The sequence below is a fragment of the Phoxinus phoxinus genome, assembly GCF_949152265.1.
Source record: "Phoxinus phoxinus genome assembly, chromosome: 23".
NCBI classification, from domain to species: Eukaryota; Metazoa; Chordata; class Actinopteri; order Cypriniformes; family Leuciscidae; genus Phoxinus; species Phoxinus phoxinus.
This window is the reverse complement of record NC_136898.1, coordinates 25,115,152-25,142,664: the sequence shown is the minus strand read 5'-3', so window position 1 is coordinate 25,142,664 and position 27,513 is coordinate 25,115,152. Positions and strand designations below refer to the sequence as shown.

Genomic DNA, 27,513 nt, shown 5'->3' with positions numbered 1-27,513 from the left:
ACATGACGTCAGGATGTGTTGTAGAAAAGCCAGTAGTCGTGAAGTGTAGTCGTGCACTTGGTGGATTTTTTTACGCAGCGTCTTAAGTTTACTAATGATCTGCGCTTCGATCTTGAGAAACCACGGCATCGATCCCGGCATCAATCGCGTGACGTGTCTGCGTTCACACAGAAGGCACTCTGGCAATTTTACAGCAATTTCCCGGGAACAACGCGCTGTGTGAAAGGGGCTGAAGAGTGATTACAACAATAAGCCTTCAGAACAGAGTCGTTCCAGCAATCCTGTCCTGGCCCATGGTGTTTGTGGTAGTTTATAGTGTGAAAGGTGTTATTGAGCATGTGTATATCTGACCAGAGGAGGCATGTGTCCTCTGTGCATCTGCCCGCTGGTGATGTGCTGCTTGGCCTGAGGCATGGAGCCCATCTGGAAGCTCTCGGGACCCCCGGCACCAGAGCGGATGATGGCGGGCAGGGCGACAGAGCCCGTCTCCACCTTCCCCACCTTATTAAACTGCTGCTGGAGAACTGTGGACCTGAAGCACAACACAATCAACAACTGAGTCTTACAACAGGGAAACAGCTACTGTGTGTTTGTGACGGGACTCACTGCACACGGAGTAACACCAAACTACACCACAATTAACTATTCAAAGAGGCTCACTTTTTGGGAGACACTGAATCCTCCAACATGGTTGATTCTTCATCGCCCTCCTGGCCGAAGTGATCTTTGCTCTTTTTCTGCAGATAAAGAGGTTTTCAGAGAATTCAGGAAAGATACTGGACCTGAATGAAGCACTGTTTCCAGAGCAGATTGTGTCTTTCTCTAGAATGGTCAAACATCAAGGCTGAGGTGGGAGTAACGAATTACAACTACTCACGTTACTGTAATTAAGTAGTTTTTTCGGGTACTTGTACTTTTTTGAGTATATTTACAGATATTCACCTGTAATTTTACTTGTACTCAAGTACATATTAAGCTAAGTAATCTACTTCGCTACTTGTAAAATCACATTTCGTTACTGAGTACAATTTTTATTTATATTCAAATCTTTGACCGGCATTTCGGTAGCCAATAAAAATATCAGATTGTAAACGGACCAATAAAAACCCTGATATTTGGACTGAAAAAAGCAGCCGCAGGTTTTGAGGAAGAGCTGATCATAAGTGAAGGCAAGGAGCTCAGAGTGATTATTGGACTGAAAGTTTGGAGAAACAACAACCTAGTAGTAGTGTTGTCAAAATATCCATATTTAAAACTTTATCGACTAAAATAACTAGCTTCCGGCAGACGGCATTTATATAGCACTAGCTTACCTAGTGTTGACCTGATTGCCGCTCGTGCGGATTGATATTCCAGTATCACGACCACTAATTAATGCCATTGTCAATAAGGTAAAAATGTGTTAAAAGTAGCTATTTTCTACATAGATCTATGATTTGATTGAATATTTATTGGTAATACATTAACTATCGCCGGCTAAAAAGTAATTAGTAACTAGTACTCTGAGTAGTTTTTCAGAAGAGTAATTTGTACTTTTACTTGAGTACTTTTTTGACACCAGTACTTTTACTTGTAATTGAGTATTATTTCAGCAATGTAACAGTACTTGTACTCGAGTACAAATTTTCAGTACCGTATCCACCACTGCATCAAGGTTTGTTGAGGAATTCCTCACATTACAGAGAATCAGCGGAAGCAGTTTCACATGGACACGGTACACAACCATGAAAAATAAGACCGATATGATAAGAAAAAGATCTGCTTGTTAACTGTATTCCTCCAATACTTGTAACCATCTAACTCAGACTTCTCCTGAGATTTGTCTTGTGAGTCCAATAAATATGTGAAATAAGTGGTCAGGCTTCTCGTGATATACATTTTAACATCGATCATGGCATATTACCTTTTTGAGAATGATGTCAATGTAACCAGCGATAAGCTGTGCGATCTGTTCTCCTTCAGTGGTCTGAACGGAGTAGTAACCATCCTGATAGTCTCCAAAGTCCTGAAGAAGAAAGACATGAAAGTCAAAAGAGCAACAAAAAACACAATCAGTGTAAATAATACGTCAAACTATAAACCCCGTAACAGTCGTATTCATGATTCATTCTTGCAGAAGTGCACACTGGGAATCACAGTCCTCCCCTTATTTTGTATTTAGTAATTAATAGTGCTGTTATTGTTATACTTTGAATTCATTCATTCATTCATTAGGCTGTATAAAATGAGCAAATATCATCTCGGGTTTAGGAAAGCAGGACACTTAATGTTTATGATGAAATTACAAAGCAGGCACAGAATAGATCAAAGAAAAAAGAAAAAAGCAAGCATGTCAAATATATTGAGTTTGTCTGAGTATGCAGTTACAGAGAGCTTGAGGACAGAGGAAACTGTCAAGTAATTACTGAATCGATCTGGCTTTAACGTGATCAAGTCGTCAAGAGTCTAAATCCTGAATTAGTGCTGCGCTCCAGATGCATTAACATCCGGTCATAAACACACATCTCTCTTCCCTCTTCACGGAGCCAGCGTTCAGCTTCAGCTTTACGGTTCATTACATCACACAGGAACTAATTAAAGTGTCGCAGCTTTATCATTCCTGTCGTGTCTGAAGATGTCATTGAGCATCATGTTTTCCAAACTGGGGTTTGTGAGGGAACGGCAGTCGTTTGTAAGTCGATGAAAAGCTAATACTGAATTAAATCACAACAATGTTACATTAAAATACATAAATCATGTTAAAACTACATATGTCATACGTTTACCTGCATAACATGTGACCATTGACTGACATAAGAGAACGTGAACATGTTAAATTATAGAAATATTAACTTTATGGGGCTGGTCACAACAAGAAATCCTGCCACCACTTAAATTACATAAATTTTATTCAGATGTGTGTCCTTCAATTTAATAAAAACATCAGCCCCCGGTTTCACAGTCAAGGCTTAAAGGGATACTCCACCGTTTTTTTCATATTAAACTGTGTTTCATACTTTAAAATACGACTCGGCGCAGTAATATCATCACAGTAATATCATCAGGAGTGATGATATTACTGCGCCGAGTCGAAGTGCTCCCAAGTGTTATTCCGCCATACATTATAGTTATCCTTTTAAACCCGCTTAGTAAAGCGCCACGTTTTATTTTGTTTCACCATACTTGGTCGTGTAACTGTATTTAAACAGGGAAAACGTGGAGGTGTTTGATCGCTTCTAACTTCATCTCTGTTTGGATCCTAATGAATGAACTGGGCTAAGCTAAGCGCTATCAAAGTGTCGCGGCGCGCCAGAGCGATTGAGTGCACGCACTGAGACGAGAGAGGCATGCATCAACTCGTCTTAGTTAAGGAATAACATAGTTTAATATGAAAAAACGGTGGAGTAGCCCTTTAAGTCTAGTCCTGGACTAAAATGCATGTTTGAGCCGTTTTAACTGAAAGCATATCTTAAAATATTGCCAATGTATTGTCTCAGGATGCACACCAGTAATGTTTTTTTAAGGCAAGTTTATAAAAGATATTTAAATGTCCCAATCGAACTAAAGCTTAATCTAAACCCTGTCTGTGAAACCGGGCAAGCACAAATGTATATTACTAAGCCAAACTAAGCAACTGTATACTAAAGTTCCTGTTTTATCCTTAGTGCAGAGTGTGCTGTCCTGTAATTGCTTTGTGATGTTTCCAGTGAATGGTTACTATTACAATTACTTTATTACTTAATGTCTACCTTATGATTCACATCAATGTCGACAGAGAGTTTGATTCACATGTCATGAAATATTTTTAGCTCTGACATCAGAAAATCTTGTGATTTATGAAGTTTGTGTATTTCTTTTTTCTTCAGCAAAGAGCAGATCACCTTATCTTAAATAGATCTTTCACTCTCTAAACCAGGGATTCCCCAAACTGTTTAGTCGGCCGAAGCCATTGCAGTTCCTCTGAGTTTTTAAGAGATTAAGGGCCAGATTTACTAAACAGGGAAAATTAGTGTGAGAGAAAAATCAGCTCGTGATCTACTGACGACACGCAAATCAAAAAACACAGACGCAGTCAGATCATTTATACAATGACCAACACAATCTACCAGTTAGCATCTGGTTAAAACATCTGGTAAATAATGGCACAAACACCAGTAAATGGACATCTTTAATAAATCCTGACAGCAGTTTATTAACGACAAAAAGCGGGTTTACGCTGGTGCAAGCTGTTAGTAAATCTGGCCCATATGCTCTTCGTGAAAACATCACATGAACAAAAATAGTGGTTTATCCTGTAAAAACAACACTGAGATCTCTTCTCGCCAAGGCATTTACTCCCTCATGCCGTTCTAAACCTGTTCTAAACGATGTTCACCTAAGGTTTCGGTTGCGTGGACTTCCACAGGATGGACATACATGATCAAATATTATCAAAAATATCTTCATTTGTGTTCCAAAGATGAATAAAAGTCTGGAACGACACGAGGGAGCAAATGATGACAGAATTTTCATTTTTGGGTGAACTAACTTTTTAATTATTACAATCTAACCCTAAAGAGATTGAACAAAGTGTTTAGCAAAATCACACCACAGAATAGCACAGAACCATGATGTAAACCATGAGAACTGAACCACCTCTAGTTACTATCAGAACACCACAGTAAGCACAGCGTGTGTGCGTGTGTGTGTGTGTGTGTGTGTGTGTGTGTGTGCTGGTACCAGGGTGAAGCTCTTGGGAGAAGCTGCCCAGCGTTTGATGTTGGTCAGACTCCATTCCTGTATCACCTCTTTGGACTTCTCATCCACTCTCATCACACACTCTTTAGTGATGCCCAACAGACGGGGCACAAGCTTATTCTTTCCTTTCATTTTTTCCTGCAAAGGAACAGACGTTAGCACAAGGCGGCAGGATTACACTGTGCCATTTAATCCCAGTAGAGCTCAGACATCGAGAGTGTTACCTTGACTAAGAAGAAGGACACTCCGTAGGTTTTCAGAGATCTGGCTAGTTTGACGTAGCTGACTTTGGCTTCGATCTCGGTCATGTTTTGGCAGTTTTTGTGTGCCTTAAAGAGAAGGGTTTATCATGAAATTTTAATTAAATTTTACTTCACTCAACAATTATGTATTTTCTTCATTTTATAGACCTCTACAGATACAGGCCAAGATAACACAAACAGGCTAAATGTATTTTTTGAGCGGTCTGTTTTAAGCCCATATGTCACATAGGCTGGGCAGATGAAAGGAGGAATCTCATACAAGCATCTAGGAATAATTGGATTGCCAAAACTGTGCAGGCCAAGAACGGGCCGATGGTCGTCTTCATCTATATTGCGGTTGCCTGACTGGGAATAGAGAAGCTGCTGGTAGAGCCCCTACATTTTACACATAGTTCTACATCTAAGATGGGTGTGAAAAACAGGGCCCATAATGCATCAGACATAACCTGCATAACCTCACCTGGAAGATCCTTTTCTCGCCCTTGTTCTTGACGTACTCTTTTGGCAAGAATTCTTTCGCACTGGATGAGACAGACAGAGCAAGAATTACTTATTGATGTTGGAGAATTAAAGCAATTTGGATTAGTGAGTTTAGCAGTAGGTTGTGCTGGACACTGGTGTATAAAAACAGGGCTGTCAACGTTTTTTACTGATGTGATTACATGTAAATTAGCTTTTTTTTTGTTAAAGGGTAATAGGGGTAAACATCTGTTAAGGGGTAATAATGGGGAATTTTTTTCCCCACTATTACTTACAACAGGATTTTCATGGGCTTAAATTAGCGCTGTCAAACGATTCAAATATTTAAATCGCGATTAATCACACATTTTTATCTATTCTAAATGTCTCTTGATTTCTTTTTGTCCCCTTATTTTTTCTCATTTTAATGCTCTTATCAACATGGAAAAGTGGATCGGCTTGCTTTGTGCAAATGTTTTTTATTGAAAACAACATTGGCATATACTGTGTTCAATTTCACACTAACATTCTCACTTGGAGCAAATAATCTCTCACACAATGTAACACTGTCCATCAATAAAAGGGTGAAAGAAATACTGACGAGGTAACGTTACTGATATTGACGAGTGGGCGTAGAAACGCATCAGCTGTGTGTGTGCTTGGCCATCAAGTGGTGTTTCAGACTGGACGTGCTGCGATGATAGCTCAGTTCACAACGACACAACAAACAGATCACTTTGGTCTTGTCAATTGAACCATTTGGCAACTTTTTGTAAAGTAAACTTTCCATTGAGAATCTTATTGGCATCCATTTCGGCTCGGTGCTTCTCGTCCACTGGTTCGCAAGCCCAAACAAGTGTGTGCGGCGTGCCTGTTGTTTTGTTTCTGGTCTAGCTAGATCCGCTGTGGTGTTGTAGTTTTAACAACGTTACTAGTTGTTGCAAAAGCATGTGAAAAAAACGACAAAGTTTGCAAGGCGTTAATCTCGCGATAAAAAATTGATGCCGTTAAAATGGGTTTGCGTTAACGCCGTTAATAACGCGTTTAATGGACAGCCCTAGTTTAAATAAAATATTTTTGTTATGAGAGACAACTTACTGTGCATAAAAACCACTCCCTTTCTGGTTTACAAGCCGAACATGTCAGTCTCTAAGTATTATTTAATTTATTTAAGCCACGTAAAAAGTTCACTTTGTAAAATTAGTGTTTCAACATCTCCCACAAGAGGTGGGAGAGAGAGTTAAAAAATAAAACTTTGTTAACCTGTAGCCTTTGTTGTGCCAAGTCTGGATTGCAATAGTCCTAAATATAGACTACTGTACAACTCAAACATGATAAAGGCCTAAATGAATTATGTTAGCATGAATGACATACATGTGTCAGCTGGGTTAGTTAAAGAAAATAGTCCTTGGTCACAAATTTTTATGCATAGAAAATACTAATATTGGCCATAATGCTAATATTGTCTATGTGTTATATAAAATGTTCAAGGAGACGGATGAAAAACCGAGGCACCATGGCAAAACTATTTTCATTCAAATATATTGTTTAGTAAAATATTAGGAAAAAGTAACACTGCAAGATATTGGTAATGTAATAAACTTGTTTTTAGAGGAAGAAAATGTAGAAAGAATTGTAAGGATAAATATGAATGTGAAGAGCTCACTCGAGGAATCCAGGCTTGTGTTTAGACTCATTGTGGTCTCCAAACTGGATCTGGCACTGGTATCCGGCAAACTCACAGGCCTTATCAAAGGAGACGGGATGGGAGCCGTTCAAGATGTCATCACGGGCCTGGAATAAAAACAACAACAACTCTACAGTGAAAGCTGAAATTATGCATGATGCAGAACAATACAATCACACCATAGTTGATGTTTAACATACATTTAGCAGGATTTTAGACTAATGACATTTCAAAACATCTGCATTCGATCCAAGAGTAAAAGTAGGGTTCCCACACCTTGGTTAACCTCAAATTCAAGGACCTTTCAAGGACTTTCCAGGTCGAATAGCCTAAAATTCAAGGACCTAACCCTCTGGTCATCTTCATTTAGGGGTCACACTTGGCTCTGTCGCGGTCAAAAGTGACCGAAGCCTTGACATGCAACTTCTTTTTTCCCCCCAGGAAAACAAATGTAATATATTTTTGTTCAATAATATGTTTTGATTATTTAGAATTTTGAATTTTGAAGGGATTTTATGAGACTACGCAATATGTATAAAATTTTTACGAGCAATTTTTTTTCCCATTTGAACTAATATATATATAAAAAATATTTTTTTATTTTCACATTTCACATTAAAAGTGGAAGCCTTTAAAAAATGTTTGAAGTGAGAAAAGTGCCATTTGGAGGCGTTAAAAAAATAAAAACTTGTAATGTCCTGTAACCAACTGTATAGCTCCCTATATAAAGCCTAGGATGGCTTGAGGAGAAGTAAATCATGGGCTAACTTTCATTTTCAAGTGAACTTCTCTTTTAACGAAGCGCGTAAATGCGCGTAACTAACGTAAATCAAGGTAACATAATATGGATTTTTCTTGCACAAAATAAATTCAAGCACTTTCAAGGACTTGTATCTATTATGATCGTTTTCAAAAACTTTCGAGGGCCTTGAAATCTTTTTTTCCAATTCGATTTTTTCAAAGACCCGTGGGAACCCTGTAAAAGCTTACCTTACTCAGAAATGTGGCAAATGTAAGATTTAATAAACTCCCCAAACACGTTGTAGAGATATCATTGAGTTTACAGATTACACAAGGACATGATTGTGATGTAACGGTGACGCTGTGTGGCCCGTACCTGCACATAGAGCAGGTTGAGCTGTACAGGGTCCCTGGAGTCCACGTTCTGGTCCGAGTAGAAGAACTTCCTCCTGAGAAGCAGCATCTCAAACTCCTCGACACCCTGCTCTCGCAGCGTACGCCCATGATCCAACCAATTCACTGAACATGCGTTAAAAGACATCACAGATCGGACATCAGTAAATTCAAATATCATCCAAATGCATACCTGATTTTCTTTACAAAACTAAAATTTGAATTATGTATTTTTGAAATGGATTATTCGGAGTGCACAGTGAAGAAAAGCAGGCAACAAGAGTCCAGATCATGTGAGAATATACATTTGGTCACTACAAAACTCCCATGATTCTGTTTGTTTTATGTTATGGTTTTGATAGCTTTACTATTATCCTATAATAAATGGTAATAATGAACAGGTGTGTACAAACATTTGACAGGTAGTGTATGGTCAACAAGTTAAGAACATGTGTTATGTACTATATGTATGTAATATGTACTCATGACCTTCTAAACTAGCAAACAATATCAACCAGTATTTGTTTTATGTATGGTAAGCAGAATGAGACATACACTCATCATCTGTGTGAAGTTTCTGCTTGAGTTTCTCCATTTTTTTCTCATCCCTCAGGAGGGTCTTGTCTTTTTTCAGCGTCCCCGTAGTCTCTTCCTTCTTTTCCTCTCCCACGTCACGCACCAGTGAGTACTCGTCATAGTTTGTGATGCCTGAGAAATCAGAAGTGTTTTACTACCTCAATGCTATCAAACTGTTTCTCAACGGTCATACTAGTACAATTAACATCTAAGATAATTTTTACCAACAATATTCAGTGTCCTGTGTGCCATTTACAGTATACATATATATAGTCTAAAATATGAGCATGTCTAAAATGTTATTTTTTTCCGCCAGGCACTAATTTGCACTCTCTTTAAGATATACGCTGCACGGCCTGCTTTTTTATGCAGAAATGGAGCAGGTCCGAGAGTGAAGTAAAAAAGAAGAATTAAAAACAAAACAAAAAGGAAGGAAAGAAAGAAAAGTTTCGCGTGGGAGCGTTTTAGTGAAGTGGTTAACGAGGATGAATGAAGTGCTGGGTATGCAATATGCAACAGCTGTGAAGTGTTTGTGTGTGTGTGTGTGTGTGTGTGTGTGTGTGTGCACGCGCGCATGTGTGTTGGCCTGTTCGGGAAGTCGCAGTGACAGAAACAGTGACTTTCCAGTTTAAGTTTCAAGAGAGAAAAGCCTGTTTATGCCATTAAGAAAATGAAATTCTGTCAAATAAATGTTGTTTTAAAGAAATGTTCATTTAAAAGCAGTGCTCATTCATCAGTGTATTATGTTAACATTAGAGATGCGCACATCAACTGTCGCCGAGTCCACTGTTGAAGGTGATGATCATCCATTTATCATCACGTGTAACAACACATAAGAATAATTGTAATTTGACCATCGGGTGCAGGTCGAGTTCGGACAGACAGATTTTATTTCTCTCAAAATCATTCAATACTGTTTATGCATCAGTAAATCAAGCCAGTGACTCTTAGTAGGATGAAAATAATCTTATTTAAACTGTGATTAAATTATATACAGAAAGCATTTAAAGAACGCTCCCTGTCCAATCACCCAAGCTGTCAATCACACAGCGTGAGTTTATCCGGACACTTGCCAAAACTCGTTATGAAATCAATGACGCCGTTACACTGCACAACAAAGCTCTTACTGTATTTTACATCATGTTTGCATTGTTATTTGGTGAAAGCATTAGTGAGAGTGCAGAAACTGCGTTGCAATGATGAATCTCTTCATTCAAGCGATCAACAGACTGTCTGTCATCTGCTCATCACTGCAACCTTTCATGTGATGGGAATATATCCAAATATAATGCTATAATCATTACTTTTCACGATTCGTTAATCTCGATAGCTGTAATAGTAAAAACTTTGTCAAAGTATTCGAGAGATTTCCACATGTAATGCTGGCTATTTCATATGCAAACATGTCAGCCAATCACAGCAGGGGACGTTTACACTGAAGTCTCGCACAGACACGCCCCGTTCAAATCAGAGGCTAAAATCAGGCTAGGAAAAATGCCTTTTATATCTAAATTATGACCATTTTTGATGTAAAAATCATACTAACATTATAAGGGCACCCCAGGAAACATAAATTTTTTTTAAAATAAATCCAGTTCATGACCCCTAATCAGAGTAAATTAGGTGCGGGTGGATGATTAGTTTTTGGCTGCGGATTCAGGTGACGTTGGAGCTCATCCGCGCATCTCTTTTATATATATATATATATATATATATATATATAGGAAACTCTTGCTGTGTGTATTCAAGACAGACAGTTATTTTACACTAAAAATGCAGTGCAGTCACAAAGACACTTACAGTTAGTAGAATGTCTAAAGTGGACCATCGAAATTAAGTGCAACCCTGGTTTATATTATACATAGATATAGCAGGTATTACCAGGTCAGCTGGATTAGCTTGACTGGCCTCAACACTGGGGTACCACAGGGTTCAGTGATGGGACCGCTATTTTTCTCTATCTACACTATCACATAGGATAATCATCCAAGTCACATGGGCCCTGTTATCACCTGGTATCAAGATGTGTTTTTGGTCATCCAATCACAAGTGGTCAGTGTTAAATACAGGTGGAAATGGGGTCTAAAACGTTTTGTAAACAGAATAGCTTGTCAAAAGTGTTTGTGACCACACTGCATGTTCAGTATAATGTCTGTTGAGGAGGATCAAAATAAAGTGTTAGCAGATATTAGACAGACAGTCTACTAATACTCTAATGAGAGTTAGTTGACATGTAGTTACTTATAGTTAGTGGAAAGTGGACGATCTAAATAAAGTGTAACCTAAACATGTCTAAAAAGCAGTCAGATTAGTGTTCACTTTCAGGACTGGTTCGTCATATGAACATAAACTTACCTATTCTGGCACAGATGGTCATTAACATGTCACTGACGATTTTTGAGTCATCCACCATAACCGTTTTCACAGTCCCATCCAACATGCGGATCTTCAGGGGTCTCTGTTTCTTTTTGTACTCCAGAGTGTCCTAACGAAAACATGTTATTATGAAATATCCTTTATATCAATTCCAGCATATTATCTACACAAGTGTTATGCATCTCTAAGATTAGGGTCCATTTTGAATGACTGACTATCACGTTAACAATAGATTTCTACAAATAATGTTTGTTTTTATCTGACAGATGCTCAAGTAATTTACAATTACATTTTATCTCAGTATGTACTGATAAAAAAGCTTTCTGTTGCAAGAGTCACCAGTTACAGGAACTTAAAATTGCATGGTCTGATTTTTTTTATATTTCAAACATAATTAAAATATCAAAATCAAATCAATCCTGAAGCATTATGCAATTATCTCCCATGAATCCAACACCTTTAAAAAAAAAAAAATCAGTCATTTGTGATTTCTAGACACAAATGACACACAAGAAAACATTTTAAAGAGATTCCACGCACAATGAACACTTTCAAGTTGATGAAATATTCAACACTCACCCCGTTTCTCAGCATGTAGTAGTCCAGAGCTTTGCCTGCTTCCAGCCAGATGCCCTTTTTTGGGTCTTCATCTGACAGGAACAGGCCATAGTCACTGGCTGCAAATAGACAGTAGAGATAGTGTGCGGTCACGAACGTCAAGATCAGAGGGTGCACTAACTTACAAACACATCATTCCTAATGCCGTTCATCTTTCTGACACAACATCAGAACGGCAGATGCAAAGCAATGGAATAAAAAATAAAACACAAGGTCTAGAGATGTGTGTTTTTTTTAGAGCATTGTCATGTCCAAAAAACTGCAAAAGATGCGAGTGCAACGGGCAAAGATGCGGGTCTGTGGAAGCAAAAACATGTTCTGTGTGAACGGCTCCTCATGGATGTTTTCTGTCCTTTATATAAATCATCGTCCACTTCTGTTGTGAACAAGAACAGCTTGGAAATTCTCCTTTTGTCTTCCACTGAATAAAGATGTTATTACAGCCTCGGAATGACATGAGGGGGAGTAAATGCTGACAAAACTGTTTGCTTTAAGTTTAAAGAATAACCAGAGAAATGCATGCCAGTTGACGCACATCTAAGAAGCATTTCGAGACGCATGTCCAAACTCATGAGAGGTATGTAATATGTGCTCTTGAAGAAAATTGCAAAATTGCAGCTTATCTCAGCCCTGTGCAAGTTCCTGTGTGCACACTGCTGTGGTCAATCAAACGGCCAGCCAAACTAAAGGCCTTCAACACAGAAATTTACATGGATTTATTATAAATATATCATTAAATGCTACATTTCTTTGGTGGTTTAACTTAATGAATTTTGGACCATTCCACTTACAAAAAGCAGGGCTCAATGTTCATATTTTATTTCTGGTTTAGTGCTGTTTACTTGTCCTTTTTAATAATATTTGAACTAGTTGGTTTTGCTGTGGTATTGAAATGGGAATTGAGTATCGTCACTTGCCCGACTAGGCTCTTGAAAAAAACGTAACTGTGTTATAAGTTTCAACCACTAGAGACACCGTTTAGACTTCAAAAACTTTTTGAATTTTTGTCCTCAAGTGATTGTCAATTTAGGAATTAAGAATTATTTAAACACTTTGAATATAATTTTGATTTAAATGGTGATGGCAAGAGATATTTTTAGCTGCTGGATTAGATAGTGTCTTCCAAACGTGATGTGGCAACACTGACAGACAAGCTATTTAAGACGGTTTCACATCCCACATAAGCTGTTGAGTTTGGACGAGAGCAGTCGGTCAGAGACGAATGACTCACAAGTTAAGACAAGTATGTAGAGTGGTTCTGAGGACTGCTACATAACAGCTGGGACCCAGCCGCGCCCTGACACCGGCCCATTACAGCGCCGCACAACACACACTACAGTTACACTCGATTAATGTGGTGTGTGTAGGTACTTTTTTTCACTCTTCGGAGGGAAGAGAATTTCGGGTGGAGCAAATACTAAAGAGGGAAACCAAAATCAGAGATATTATGTTGGGATTTGAGCCAAAATGGATAATTGCTGCCGATGACAGCTGTAGGCTATAAATTAAGAAGTGTTTATGAAAAAACATACACTATACTGAACGTCTTAAATGTGGGAAAAGAGGAAGATTAACATTGAATGGCAAATTATTATTCAGTGATCTGATTTGAGGAATGTGGCAAAATGTAAGTCTTCTACAGATATCATGTAGCTGTATCGCTTCTGGAATCTTATCGCATCGCGTCCGGTTGGGACAAGGACTCATTTTTTTCTTTCTTTCTATTTTTTTTTTTTACATGGTGAAATATGATACAAGTCTCAATTCAAATAGTGCTTTAGATCCACTGCTTCGTCTAACTGGATTTTGCAGCTGATCAATTTAATGTGAGACGTAAACATTCCAGCCATTGGCGTTCACAAGAAAACATGACATTTTTGTACCGCTTTTAGACATCAGTAACTTTGTTAAGTGTAAGACCAACTCCTGATAAGCGAATCTACTGTTAGGAGGACAAAAGTGCATGTTTGAACACCGGTGTGTCCCGAGTTCCCCAGGGTAACTCACGCTGGCCGAGCTGAGCCTCTGGGACTCTCTCCCGGATGATGCGGCAGGCGTCGTACACCATGGTGGAGGGCTCGAACTGCATGGTCTTCACCACGTTCCCCACCCCGATCTTCAGCGACAGCGCCACCATGACTGACACTACGGGACTGTGCCGCTGCTACTCCTGCAACACAAAGAGCACCAAACAAACCATCAACACTCGGTTCAGGCTAACATGGGGATGCTAGCGAAGCGATGCTTAGATTATCTAATGTTCATGTCTAAAAGCATCACTGATGTTTGGTTTATATACAGTACGGTGCATGGCAACCTCAGCGATTGTGCAACTGAGATAAGAAACAGATTGCTGGACGTGTCATAGTAACACTATAAAAAAAAAAATGAAGAGTTCATCCTGTTTTGTAGATTAAATATTTATGATTTAAAAAAAATTGATATGTAAAATATAGTGCTTTCTTTCCATCGTTCTGTTGTTAAATCAAACAGGATCTGTTATATGTGAGAAAAAGATACAGAAAGGCTGAACTTCCCTCTTGCAAGGGGATTTCACTCAGAGATTTGATCAGAAACAAGGAACAAAGTAAGTCCTTTTTCACTTTTACTCAAGATCTATTTTAAATAACAGTCAAGCGAGGCAAAGACACACCATCACATGATCACGCTTTCATGTAAATCTACTAATACTGTTAAAAATGCTACGTGCTTTGCAAGAAAACAAGTCTGTACGCCAGGAACAAGACGAGATGCAATCGCACAAACAAAACCACAACAGAGAATCCAAATCAGAAAGAGCATCAGTGCGAGAAGACAAGCAGACGAGTCTTCCACGTGAAGTCAACGTCCAGTAACAGACGTTGTGTTTATACCGTATCCTTTCTTGCACGAAAAAAAGCTATGGGAAAACACCTCGATGAAGAAGAGGAACGCTGACAAAGAGGAAACCACAGCAATATGGGATATGAGCTATGATATATTAAGATATACTTTATTGTACCCGAAGGGAAATTTGTTTTGGACTCTTTACAGAGACAACACAAAATACAAAATTACAAAGAATAGACATCTCAACACATCCTCTCATATACATTAAATAGGTACCAAAATCAAAAAAGGTACCATATCAAAATTTTGGAAAATATTACCTATGTTGAGATGAAGATGAGCAGTCATTGGACGAATGAAACTACTGTCAGAGCATCATACGAGTTCCTCACACCAAAAGTATAAAAACAGGAACCAATCATAGGTCAAAACTAAAATAAAGTGTAGAAAATGTGTAGAAAAAAAAAGTGTAGCATTCTTACAGTAGTCGACCATAGTTGAGTTGTTCATTTAATTTAGACTTAAGAGTGATACTGAAAGTTGTATGGCAGGGCGATAGGGAGCAAGAGTTTTAGGCACACCATGAGTAAATGAAGCTATGCGGTGTGTTTCGGGCAGAAGATATTCCGGGTTGTGAAGTCTTCACGGCTGAGGGTTTCATCCGATTGTCAACAACACTAAATTGTAGTGATGAACCAAAATTCTGGCAATCGAAAAAAAAAAAAAGTTCAGTTCTTTGGCAGAGACGGTGATGATTAGTACTTCAAGCGGAGTGATATATTTTTATTTAACCTGTTGTCAGTATTTAATGCATGTTTGAATAAATCTGTCATGAAATCAAGTTTTAACTAGTGCTGGGTATCGATTCAAATTTCAAGAATCGATTCGATTCCGATTCTCAAGATCTTGAATCGATTATCATTATTCGATTCGATTCGATCCGATCCGATCTTATATTCTTAAAATATAAAATTTTCAAAAGTTTTAACTGTTCATGAACAATCAAGTGTTTGTATTAAATAACATTCACAAACATACATTAATGTTGTAAAAATATATTGTTCACTCAATGTATTGATGTTAGATAAGGCATTAAGTAATATTAATGAATGGTATCTTAATGTAGTGTTACCAACTAAACAGGAGATAAAACGTGTTTTATTTGACTTGACTGTCCTTTTATTTAATCCAAAACTGCGTTCATATTTAAAAGGCCTTTTAAACTAGATACAACGAACCGCACACGATACCACTTTAGGGGCCGTTCACATATCGCGTTTTATGCGCGTGCAAATTCAGTGAGAAGCACTTCAATGCATCTCAACAAGTCATGTGAAAAAAACCAGCGGCCTTTCCGTAACAACATGGAAAGCTCGGCCGAACAGCTGATCATAGCTGTACAGGGCGGCTTTTTATTTCTCATCTCAATTAATATATCTAGAAGTAAAGCTAATGCAAGGGCTAGAAATCAATACATTTTTTGATGATACTTCCTCGTCATCATGGAGAGCGCAGTTTGCACCGCTTTCTCCTTTCCACAAGCGCGTGCTTTCCCGTTGCGTCTGTCGTTGCTATGCAACCATGAACAGAGGCGCGGGCCGCGCGGCTGGAAAACGAATTTGCACGCGCAAAAAACGCACTATGTGAACGGCTCTTTCCTCATTTCTGGTCAACAAGTCTATACTGTCTATGGTGGATTCAGAGAGACCGCTTTAGCAGCGCTGCCGGTCGCCATGTCTCAGTGTGTTTATGGGGAAAATATAGGCCTGTTATTAAATCGATCCTCTGAGTTACGGATCGATCTTTAGAAATTAATATGAAAATCGATTCAGAATTGGTGAATCGATTTTTTCAACACAGCACTAGTTTTAACTACAGCCACAATTTAAATATTTATGTTTCAACAACGAATTAGAGTAGAACCATAATTATAATGTTTACATAAATACTAAGTGTTGATTACTAAATAAATTGGATGAATCAATTGATGAATATAAAAAGATGTAGCCGAAAAAAATCTAAAAATAGATTTTTTTCCCCCGGTGTTTTGGTAAAAAAATAAATAATAATATTTGGTCCACCAATACTAAAAAAACATAATGAAAACATAATTGTGATAGTTACAATACGTCACATAATACACATGAGCTGTTGGATTTTCTGTTTTGAAGTCCTGTTTTCATGAAATATAAGCCCTTCTAATGTTCATCAGATGCTATTTAGTCATTTCCTGTAAGGTTAAGCTAAAAACACTGACACCAGTGTCACAACTCAAGCCTAACGACTGTGTGACGAGGCAGTGTTGAGGTCAGCTGCGTTTAAAAGCTGTGGGAGAGGACACACATTCCTGAGGAGGCTGTGTGTGTGTGTGTGTGTGTGTGTGTGTGTGTGTGTGTTCTCATTGGGACACGCTCTTCTCTCTGGGGAGGAGACTGGAAGTCTTCCAGCGGCCCCATCCTAGCTCTGTGTGTGTGTGTGTGTGTGTGTGTGTGTTGGGGAGGAGTTGAGGAGGGACACTTTTCCACATACTTCCAGCATTCCCTTCATAGCCCAGTGTAACGCTCCTCCCGAAACAAGGTCTTGTAAAGGAAGGAAAGAGCGTAATACTGATATAACAACATAAAGCCTCCGGGAATGTGCAAAACATGGCTAGGTTCGCTGGACAAGTTGGTGACATGCATCGTTCTCATGGCACTACAAATTAAATTGCAAAAATGAACACTTTTCCAAAGAGTTTCTCAAACACTCCCTCATCCACTGGAGAAGCACATATTCCTGTTCAAAACTCACTTCTTGACGGAGTTCACTGCCGAAGGTGGCGGACGTTACACAAGCACTACTTTATGACGCTGATGATAAAATGACACTGATAAAAGCGATCTTTCCTGGTAAACCGGCAGCACAGACAAAGAAAAGGGAAGTAGAGATGTACAATAAAAAGCAGCTCAGAAGGAAAGGCGTGTCCTGTGGATGATCTTCGGTTCGCTGACCAGCTCCACGGATCACTCCCTCCACTGATGAAAACATGTTGACTTCTAAGATCACTCTTTGTAATATAAATGTAGTTCTGTAATCTCTCAGAGTAATGTAATGTCTGCCAGTTATCTTTAATTAGCGCCAAAAAATTATCTAAATACAATAAGATTAAACTACATATGTAATAAGTTTGATTAAAATTATGTATTGATAGATCATTGAGTTTTGAGATTATGGGAAATCGTATGATTTGAAGAGGTTTGCTCAGTTTCAGGAACAGCGTGTGTGTGTGTGTGTGTGTGTGTGTGTGTGTGTCTGGACTAAAGGAAATGAAACTGCTGAACAGGGAAGTCTATTAATGAAGTGTGTGTGCATGTGACGCCCAGCCTGAGCTCTACTCTATTCTATTCACATCGTTTATTGTACTTATTCTATTTAATAAGTGTATTACTTTATTATTTACTACTATTAAGAAAGAGCAGATGTGGTTAATTTTATAGACAGGGAAAAATAAATGTAAAATTAATAGAGGGGTGGTAATATATTTTGTATTTCAGTCAGGAAGTAGAATTATCAGTTTTATGTACATTTGCTCCCCTGTCTAATAAAGTACATGCAAGAGCGTCGTCTCTGTCGAGTCCAAGTTAGTCGTGGACGCTAGCTCTCGGCATCTCGAAAACGCCACGCTGATATTGATCCTCGTTTTAGTTCTCCTTTTGTCCCAAAGTCTGCTTGCCATGGTCCATAATGTTTGAACGAAACAACAACAGCGCGAGCGCCACTAGACGTAACGCACAGTTGTCCACGTCTGTCGCCATAGTTACTATTGCAGTACGAGGGATAACCAGGAAACCAGGGATAACGCGGATATTATGTCAGTGACAGGCGACAAGTGAACAGGGAGTCCGGGACGAGCCATTATTTTTAAATGGAAATTTCTCTGAAATTAAAAATCTTTGGGAACTTTTGGGATCTTTTAAGTACACAACTGTAGGAAATATATCACACTGTGCAAGTGATTTTTGGATATTATATTACAAAATTCTTACATATTGTAGCTTTAAGGTCATTCACACATAACGCGTTTTTCTAGTAAAAAACACGAGGCGCGGGTCTAGAAACCTGTTAGTTTGAGTGTCAAACTCAGTGTCATGCGCGGTATGCAGCGGTTCAAGACGTTTGTTTAGCACGTTTACATAGAAATATCTATAATAATAATAACAGGCATTTGAGAACTGCAAATGAAAAGAATTCAAAAAGGCATAAAGAAAAAATGTACACCTTCATGTATCATTTCTGCAAAGATATGGAGCCTGCAAATATCATCAATAAAACTGGCTTCCAAAAGCAAATATGATACAGACAAGTATGCAAGGCTTATTAGCCACAACGTGTCGGTGTGTGGTTGTATGTGATTGTTTTTTATTTATTATAAATAAAAATTGTAATATTGTTGTTAAAATTATAAAGCCATGAGTAAATAAAGGCTTTTTACACTTTTAAACCTTGAGTGCATTGGCCTTATAGGTTTCTTAAACAGTCTTATCCGAAGAGCACCGGATGCAGGATTTTTTACTCTAGTAGCACTCTCTTGTTTTAGTTAAGGAAATATTGTTCCAAAATTGTGATTTAAAATTGAAAATCACCAAAATTGATTTGTTTTTTGTTGTACATATCGCACAGCCCTACTGTGAAGTTGTGGTATAGTGCATGTTACACACACACACACACACACACACAGAAAGTGCAGCGAGAGATGTGTGAAACAACGTGACAACAGTGACGACAAGGCAAGCTGAAATGCAACAGGAAACGAGCTGAAAATGCATTATGCATACACTATTCTTATTGAGTAAGAGGAAATATTAATTTCTATACGCCAGGTTGAACCCTGCATGACCTGAAGTACATCAGCAGCACAGTTGCTTTTATGCTTCATACACATATTTTGCCTCTTTTAATAGCATTTTAACATCACATCTAAACATGGTATGGCTATGAAATGTCCGCTATTCAATTTAATATACATACAATTATGATTACTGATTTGATTGTCGGTTTAGTTTATGTCACTTACAGGGTAACCTAAAAAATGTTTAAACGATCCGTACAGTTCTCGTCCTCTACTGTTTCGGCACACACACTTGCACCGCAGTTAATCTCACGTATGACGACGCATCCATAATATGGCTTGTTGGATAAAAACGTTCACACTTTAGTTTAAGGTCTAATTCTCTCACTGTTTACTAGCTATTAACTATTTTGCCTCAAACTGATTGAGGTTTATTATTCATAAACAATAAACCGTTCTTATTCACGATTCAGTGATGTGTTGGTCCAGAGATCAGTAGTGAAGTATTTGCCCAGCTGTGGGGAAGCGATAGACTGACGTGCGCGAGGAACACATTAGCACTGTCACTCTTCACTGATAACAGCCACAGCGGTCACTAAAATAACCCATTCCTGTGCCGGACGGCCACGCATTTCACATTACAGTAAACTCACACATTTACCAGCAAGTGATCTAAAATAACCCTGTGATGGACTGGGACAGACTCCAGCGTCCGCTTCAGAGGACTAGCGCTTTGGAGACTGGAGGAATGGATACAATAACTCATTATGTATATGAAATCATACAAACAGCTCTTAGTCAGGGTAGACTAGACACCATATTCAATTTGACATGGATGAAAAAAGGAGCTTTCGCACCGGATAGTTGTAGGAACGAGCCACCAGGGTGATTCCCAGAGAACTAATGTTTCCCTTAGGAAAGTTTTCCTGGTTGCAGTTGAAACTCTGAAGTGACGTAAGACACGCTCGTTGTTGTGACTTAATTTTGACGCCGCTGAGAACGCCAGAGCAAACAAACAGCGCTCGCATTCTCCGTTCATTATTTTCGAACACGTTGTTAGATGCCGTGTGGTTGGTGTCCAGTGTTGCTGAGCAGAAATACATAATCATGTTTCTCTTGGTCTCCTCAGTCACGTTGGGTTTTCTCCTCAGCGTAAACATTAAGAGGTTCATCTATCACTGTTGTCCATGTTCAGTAGAGTTAGTTTCCGGAGTAAATATATAGGCTATATTCTGTGTTTACACAGCATTTTTTTTAAAGGCGGGTGCTGGTGTTTTGCGTGCGTTCAGCCAGTCAGTGTCACTAAAGTCACTGTAGTTCCTATAGCGCACGTTTAGACCGACTCTGGAGTAGGAGTAAATTAGTTCCTCCATAAGGAGTTCCTCGAGCTAAAATCGCTGGTAGTTCCTGCGGTGCGAACACGCCGACACCCGGGAACTTCCGCCAATAGTTCCAGGAACTGTGAAAAGGTTTAGCCGGTGTGAAAACCCCTATTGAGTCTGTTAGGGACAGATTTGAGGCATGTTCACACCAAGAATGATACAAATTACTAAAAGGATCATTAACATCCACGCCAAGTTCTGTTTATTTGAAGCGCACGCGCATTTGCCGTCTGCGGCTTTAAAGGCTCAAGCTCTTTAAAGTCGGGTGGGTTCTGATTGGCTGTTTATGTTTGATTGTTTATCAGCTGCAAAAATAAAGGTTCTGAAAGTGATTCCAGTGATATTGCTGCTCTGTGCCGTTAACGTTATATCTGTTCTCTGGACTTAATTATTCTCAGAGATAGAACGATTTTTTAATATTTATAGTACAGTTATTACTGTAGTTTTCGTCCTTGGTGTAAATGGACCTTTACAGTCTATACAACGGCATGTGCTTTAGAACATTTCCTAGATCAACATAAAATTTGTCATCTTTACAAAAACTCAACGACTACAAGAAAAAGAAGAGAGGAAGACAAGAGTTCATTTTGAACATACAGATATACCAAATCGCTTCGAGGCCCTAAAAGAACAAGTGTGAAAATACCTCGCATACACGTGCACTATGAAAAGCATTTGCGCTGCGAGGGTGAAAATAGCAGAACATCCAAACACAGACAGACCGATCATGTCTTTAGTCTGTTCTTCACACTACGGTCTCCATGTTACTAGACACGGACAAAAGACCAATCTGAGACACCAAAGGCATGTTAATTGCTGTAGGCATGTGTCCCTGAAACAGCTGTTGAGCAGCATTCAGAAGAACAGACCCTTGAGGAAGGTAACGCTGACACACTGCGTGTCTTTAAGGGGACAGGACAAGTTCTCACCCGTCTGAAGAGATAGCGGGACCTGAGGCCGAGTGTTGACAGCTGCCGCCAGGGCTCGAGAGGACCATCCACACTCACACCGGCTCAGATCAGGCAATAACTGGGACAACTGGCCTGTGTCTATCTAGAGAGAGTGATGTTGACTCAATCCAATCATAAAGCCAACAGACAGAGGCCAGGTGTGTTAACCAGCTCAGATCTTTAACTACTACACCACAGCATACTGGTTTAACGCAGAAGAAGAAAATGGGAATCAATGATTTTTAGGACCCCATGACATCCGCAATGCGGTAAACGGACGGAAACATGGAGTTCAGTCACAATAAAGTGACTTATTGTGCAACGCGGAATTAAAAATGTGGATTCATAAATTAAAAGTAGGGCAGTGCAATTAGTCAAATCATGACAGACTAGTGTCTGTGAATTGAAGAGCAAAAAGACTACATTCTCAAGTACATGTGATGCTTGTGGTTTTTTCCTGCCGTAAAAGTATTTAGCCAGCCACCAAAATTAATCTTTGTCCCCCCAAAGACGATACCTGTGATACCTCTGATAACCGGCTCTGATAACCCCTGTGAGTTTGTCTACGCACTCTGCGAAGACTCTCGTGAACGAGCTTTGGAGATTTAGATTTTGTAATTAAAGTGGTAAACTATGTTGTTGTTGTTTTTGCACAAACAAAGCATTCACGCTGCTTTATAAATTGAGGCTGACACCTGTAGTCACATGGATTACTTTAAGTCTTTACTACCTTTCTGGAGCTTGAAAGTGGTAGTTGCGTAACGGTCAATGGAGGGACAGAAAGCTCTCAGATTTCATTAAAAAGATCTTAAAAAGAAGTCGTACGGGTTTGGAACGCCATGAGCAGGGTCCGAAATTAACTTTTTGGCTCACCTGCCACGGGGACTGGTAGATGAAAAAATCTACCAGCCAAGCATATTTTTTACCGGCCAAAATAATAAACAGCCTTTTTGTGTCACATATACATTAATTTCAGTACATTTAATTGAGATAATAAGGTATTATGTTGAATTAGGGGTGTCGCAATATACCGGTATTGACGATAATCGTGATATTCAAAGCATGAAATATCGACATCGTGTTAATTTAGAGTGTGACAATATACCGGTATTGGCGATAACCACAATGTTTAAAATTAATAGGACTCTTATGATAAGATGACACGTAAATATTCCAGCGCCAGTACCTCGTTGACCTCTCAGGTGGCAGTATTGCACCCGCTGACACCTATCAAACAAGAAGAAGACGCAGTGCGCGCCCGCGCCGTTATTCTGAGAAAAACCATGTCGTCTAACGAGAGAGTGAAACGCTCTGTCCACACCCGAAGAAAGTAAGCTCGCCAGTTTGGGAGTTTTTTGGTCAACCTTTTTACCCCTTCTCCGTGTCCATCACCCTGTGGATTTAGCCATTTTACAGAGAGTAAGTTGTGATTATTTTACTAGTCATGGAATGGGAAATGTGACATTAACTTGTTAACAGCGGGTTTCCATGTTAATATATTTAAATAAATGGTGATTATTAAGTAGCCTACCTCGTTTTCTTTACTCGTCTTTTGTATGTTGTATTTGCACGACGTGATTATAATTTTTTTGGCGCTGGTGCAACGATAGTCAAGTCAAGTCAAGTCATCTTCATTTATATAGCGCTTTTAACAATGTAGATTGTTTCAAAGCTGCTTTACAGAGATAAACATATAATTTAAGGTAACAGATTGTTTTGGCTTTATAGCGGTTCTTGAATAATGTTATTTTCAGCTAAACGATAGGTTTAAGAGCTTAAAATATGGGTAACGTTACGCAAGTTAACAGGTTGAAGTATCAGTGTTGATGTTAATATTAATTTATCACACTGTTGAACTTGAAAGTATTTTCTTTCTTTTTGAAATGTGTTTTGAAAAATGAATTTGACTGATAACTTTTGTCTACCAAGGTTTCTATAGATATCGCGATATATCGATATCGTGAATTATTTTGGCCACAATAACCGTGGTGTGAAAAATCTAACATCGTGACAGCCCTATGTTGAATACAAACATAAAAAATTGTCCAGAGCAAAATTTGAAATTTAGGCTATAACAAACATTTTTTTTTTTTTTTTTTTACACACACACACACACACATACACACTCAATCTCGCTCTCTCTCTCTCTCTCTCTCTCTCTCTCTCTCTCTCTCTCTCTCTCTCTCTCTCTCTCTCTCGTTTTTATGTTGAAAGGAATGGCTACTGTTCATTTGCACACACATTTCTGTAATTTTCTATCTGAAGCTATTGCCTGCAACATTGAAAACTCCGGTCTCTTGTGTTTAGCGCGAAAGCTCACGTGATTGCTGCCGGACAGTCGTGCCGTGTACCGGCTGCTTTGACGCGATTATCAGTTTAACTGACTCGAAACGTGTGCAATATCTCACGACCTCCCGAGTGTCCGAACATTTTATTTGATTATTTACTCGCTAAACGGAAAATCTACCAGCATTTGGCGCTTGGCGGGTGTTAATTTGCTGAAGATTGTGGGATGCTGAAGACAGCGCTTAGGAGACTGTGAAGCCTTTATACTTTCGCCTGGCTCCACTGAGAGAGAGAGAGAGCGCGCGCGCGCGCGACCGGGGCTCGCTCTCTCTCTCTGTTCGTTCTTCAGTTAAACATGCGCCCTGTCACACGCGCAGCAGTTCGTCTACATTCGGCTACTCACCGATCAGATATGACTATGGCGGGACAAACATTTTATTACATTACTATTTTGGTATGAACATTCACCCGCCAGTGTGGCGGATAGCCTTTTGAGATTTACTCGCCAAATGGAAAATCTACCCGCATTTGGCGCTTGGCGGGTGTTAATTTCGGACCCTGGCCATGAGGGTGAGTAATTAATGACTTTGATTATTGAGTTTTCATTTTTGGATAAACTACCCTTTTATTCACACATCTATGAACGCAAGGTGAGAGTTACCAATATGCTTGCACTAAGGCCGTCAGTCCACTAAAGTGTTTTTAGCTGAAAACGCCGAGCTATGAGCGCTTGAGCGTTTCGGCAGCGCAGCATGTTTTCAGTTGAGACGCTTTGCTTGTTATGATACGGCATATCCTTGAAAGTGTTACTAGTATCTCATTTCACACATATTTTGTTTCTGTGTTGATTCTATATAAAAATGTAACACAATGTAAAAATACAATGTAACATATTTTCTCTGGATCTTGTTTTAAATGATTTGGTTCTGTTATTATCCTTGTTGTTGTCGTCTGTTGACGTTGTATAAGCAGAATGTGGCGGTTGGTCGGTGTGGTATTAGCCCCGCCCCTCCTCCACTGTGATTGGACGGTTGGGTAAAAAGTGGCAGTGATTAGCGCTGCGTTTTACCCAAAGTTGAACAATCTTCAACTCTCGGCGAGCGGTAAGAAACGCCGGGCGCTTCAACGTGAAGAAAACGCTCAGCGCCTCGTTACGCTCATGGCGTTTAAAAAAAAGGAGAACTCCGGTCAATTTTAACATTGAGCTCAATTTTTTGTAAATTTGGAGTGCTGTCAATACAGAGAACAACGACAAAAATCGGTGTTGCCTACACCGTGTTATCCTCTTTTTAAAATTTGCACCCTATTGACTTGAATGGGGCAAGTTTTAAACCTGCTTTTAGCCTCTTAACATCCTTAATGTTTCATTACAAGTGCCCAGCCATGTTGAGTGATTCCTTCAGAGTGAACACGAGTGAATCTGACTGCAGGAGATGTGAAAGATATGAATAAAAATGATGTTATATCAGCCAGCGCACATACATGTATTTAGTTCCTGTTTTCGGTCGAAGTCCAAAGTAGTCGATTGTCGAGTTCAAGCGCATAGGTTTAGTTACTTAGATCACGCGCGTGAACTCGACAATCGACTACTTTGGACCGAAAACAGGAACTAAATACATGTATGTGCGCTGGCTGATATAACATCATTTTTATTCATATCTTTCACATCTCCTGCAGTCAGATTCACTCGTGTTCACTCTGAAGGAATCACTCAACATGGCTGGGCACTTGTAATGAAACATTAAGGATGTTAAGAGGCTAAAAGCAGGTTTAAAACGTGCCCCATTCAAGTCAACAGGGTGCAAATTTTAAAAAGAGGATAACACGGTGTAGGCAACACCGATTTTTGTCGTTGTTCTCTGTATTGACAGCACTCCAAATTTACTAAAAATTGAGCTCAATGTTAAAATTGACCGGAGTTCTCTAAAAAAACGCGCCGCTCCCATTAAAAATAATTGGAAAAATACGCTTTGGTGGACACAGGGCCTAAATGTTAATCTATAAACACTATTTCTGCTAAATGGGTGGTTATTAATAATTATGTCCAAAATAATGATTACATTTTTCTAATCATTAGACCTCGAACACCTACTGCGCTTTTCTTGCACACATATACAAACAGTCAGTCTCATTAACATCCTGTTTCCCTCAGAAATAAGACGCATTACAGAAGTAAACTGGGTTATGCTTTTTCAAGCTGAGTTCATCAGATGTTGAACAACCCATTCCTTGCACAATATAATGAGAAACACTGGAGACTCGCTGTGATGTTTCTGTGCTGAATATTCCCAACGGGTCATTTCCTGAACCAACCCAACACGTCTCGAGCGGGTGTGAATCTGACTGTTGACTCATGTGTGTGTGTGTGTGTGTGTGTGTGAGTAACGGCTGAGGCATCCCTTGCTTAACTTTAGAAGCACAGCAGACGAGTGTGTGTGTGCTACTGAAGTCTGGAACCAGACAAATCACACACAAATACTCCTGAAGAACGATCTTTTCCACATGCCGGGCATTTTCATCCCACTTCTCATGGTTCATCCTTCTGTAGTCTTCTTCCACTTTTAGCACAGATCTCAATAAATCAATTGCAATCCTGATTTAGTTTGGCTTCAGCGTGTGCCGTCTCTCAGTGGGAATGCAGAGCAGTAGAAGCTCCCGCTCTAGTCCAGCATGCAGTGATGTCATTTCCTGTTTCAAAGGCTCTTCACTGCCATAAAAGGGAATTTCTGCATTCATTGAGCATGTGCTCACTCTCTCACACACACACACACACACACACACACCAGGAGCGCTGCATCCTGTGCAATTACAGCTGAGCTCAGGAAGGGAGGGATTGTTTAGTTCATGGAAAAGCATGGAATACAAATCACAAGCAAACACGGATGAGTTCGGATACACCGCGCAAAGAAAACAAAAGCACTCACTGACTTATTAAACTTATGGCTTGCATTCAGCTGTCTATTAATATGTCTGCACTCAAGACAGTCTTTATAACTCTACGATAACTTCATAAAGCACATTTACAACATGTCTATTTCTTCACTTCACCCGAGGTCCAGCAAAGGGCTCATCATAGCACAGGTCAGTCACTTCTTGGCTCGAGGTGTATTGTTCTGGTGATGTTCTTCCTGCAGCTCAACCCTCCCGCTGTACACAGACCCAGATGAGGAAGTTCCTGACCAACGCTGCAATTACAACTTCACTTCCGCTACAAAAGCCCATGACGGTTCACATAAACACTCGTATCTCATATTAAGACCCATAAGTAACTTCGGTAACACTTTATTTAAAAAATGTCCTTGTGTTACACATGTTACATGAGCCCCTTTCCCACGGAGATTCAGGAAAATACACGGATAATGTGTCGTTTGATTTTGGTTCATTCACACTGCCAGTGATTTTCCGGGAT

The 27,513-nt window shown here is 39.3% G+C and overlaps 1 protein-coding gene across 1 annotated transcript in view; it reads right to left on the bottom strand.

Annotated features, from left to right (window-relative positions):
* The window catches only part of tln1 (talin 1), a 100,905-nt gene that overhangs the window by 54,918 nt on the left and 18,474 nt on the right, over positions 1-27,513 (bottom strand). The window contains exons 2-13 of the mRNA XM_079600204.1: positions 13,837-13,999; positions 11,791-11,888; positions 11,191-11,320; positions 8,815-8,967; positions 8,243-8,385; positions 7,105-7,232; positions 5,440-5,500; positions 4,941-5,045; positions 4,699-4,854; positions 1,904-2,005; positions 661-737; positions 352-532 (exon numbers count right to left, since the gene is read on the bottom strand). Coding sequence (XP_079456330.1) covers positions 352-532; positions 661-737; positions 1,904-2,005; positions 4,699-4,854; positions 4,941-5,045; positions 5,440-5,500; positions 7,105-7,232; positions 8,243-8,385; positions 8,815-8,967; positions 11,191-11,320; positions 11,791-11,888; positions 13,837-13,966 — 1,464 coding nt within the window. The 5' untranslated portion in view covers positions 13,967-13,999. The remainder of the gene's footprint in view (positions 1-351; positions 533-660; positions 738-1,903; positions 2,006-4,698; positions 4,855-4,940; positions 5,046-5,439; positions 5,501-7,104; positions 7,233-8,242; positions 8,386-8,814; positions 8,968-11,190; positions 11,321-11,790; positions 11,889-13,836; positions 14,000-27,513) is intronic.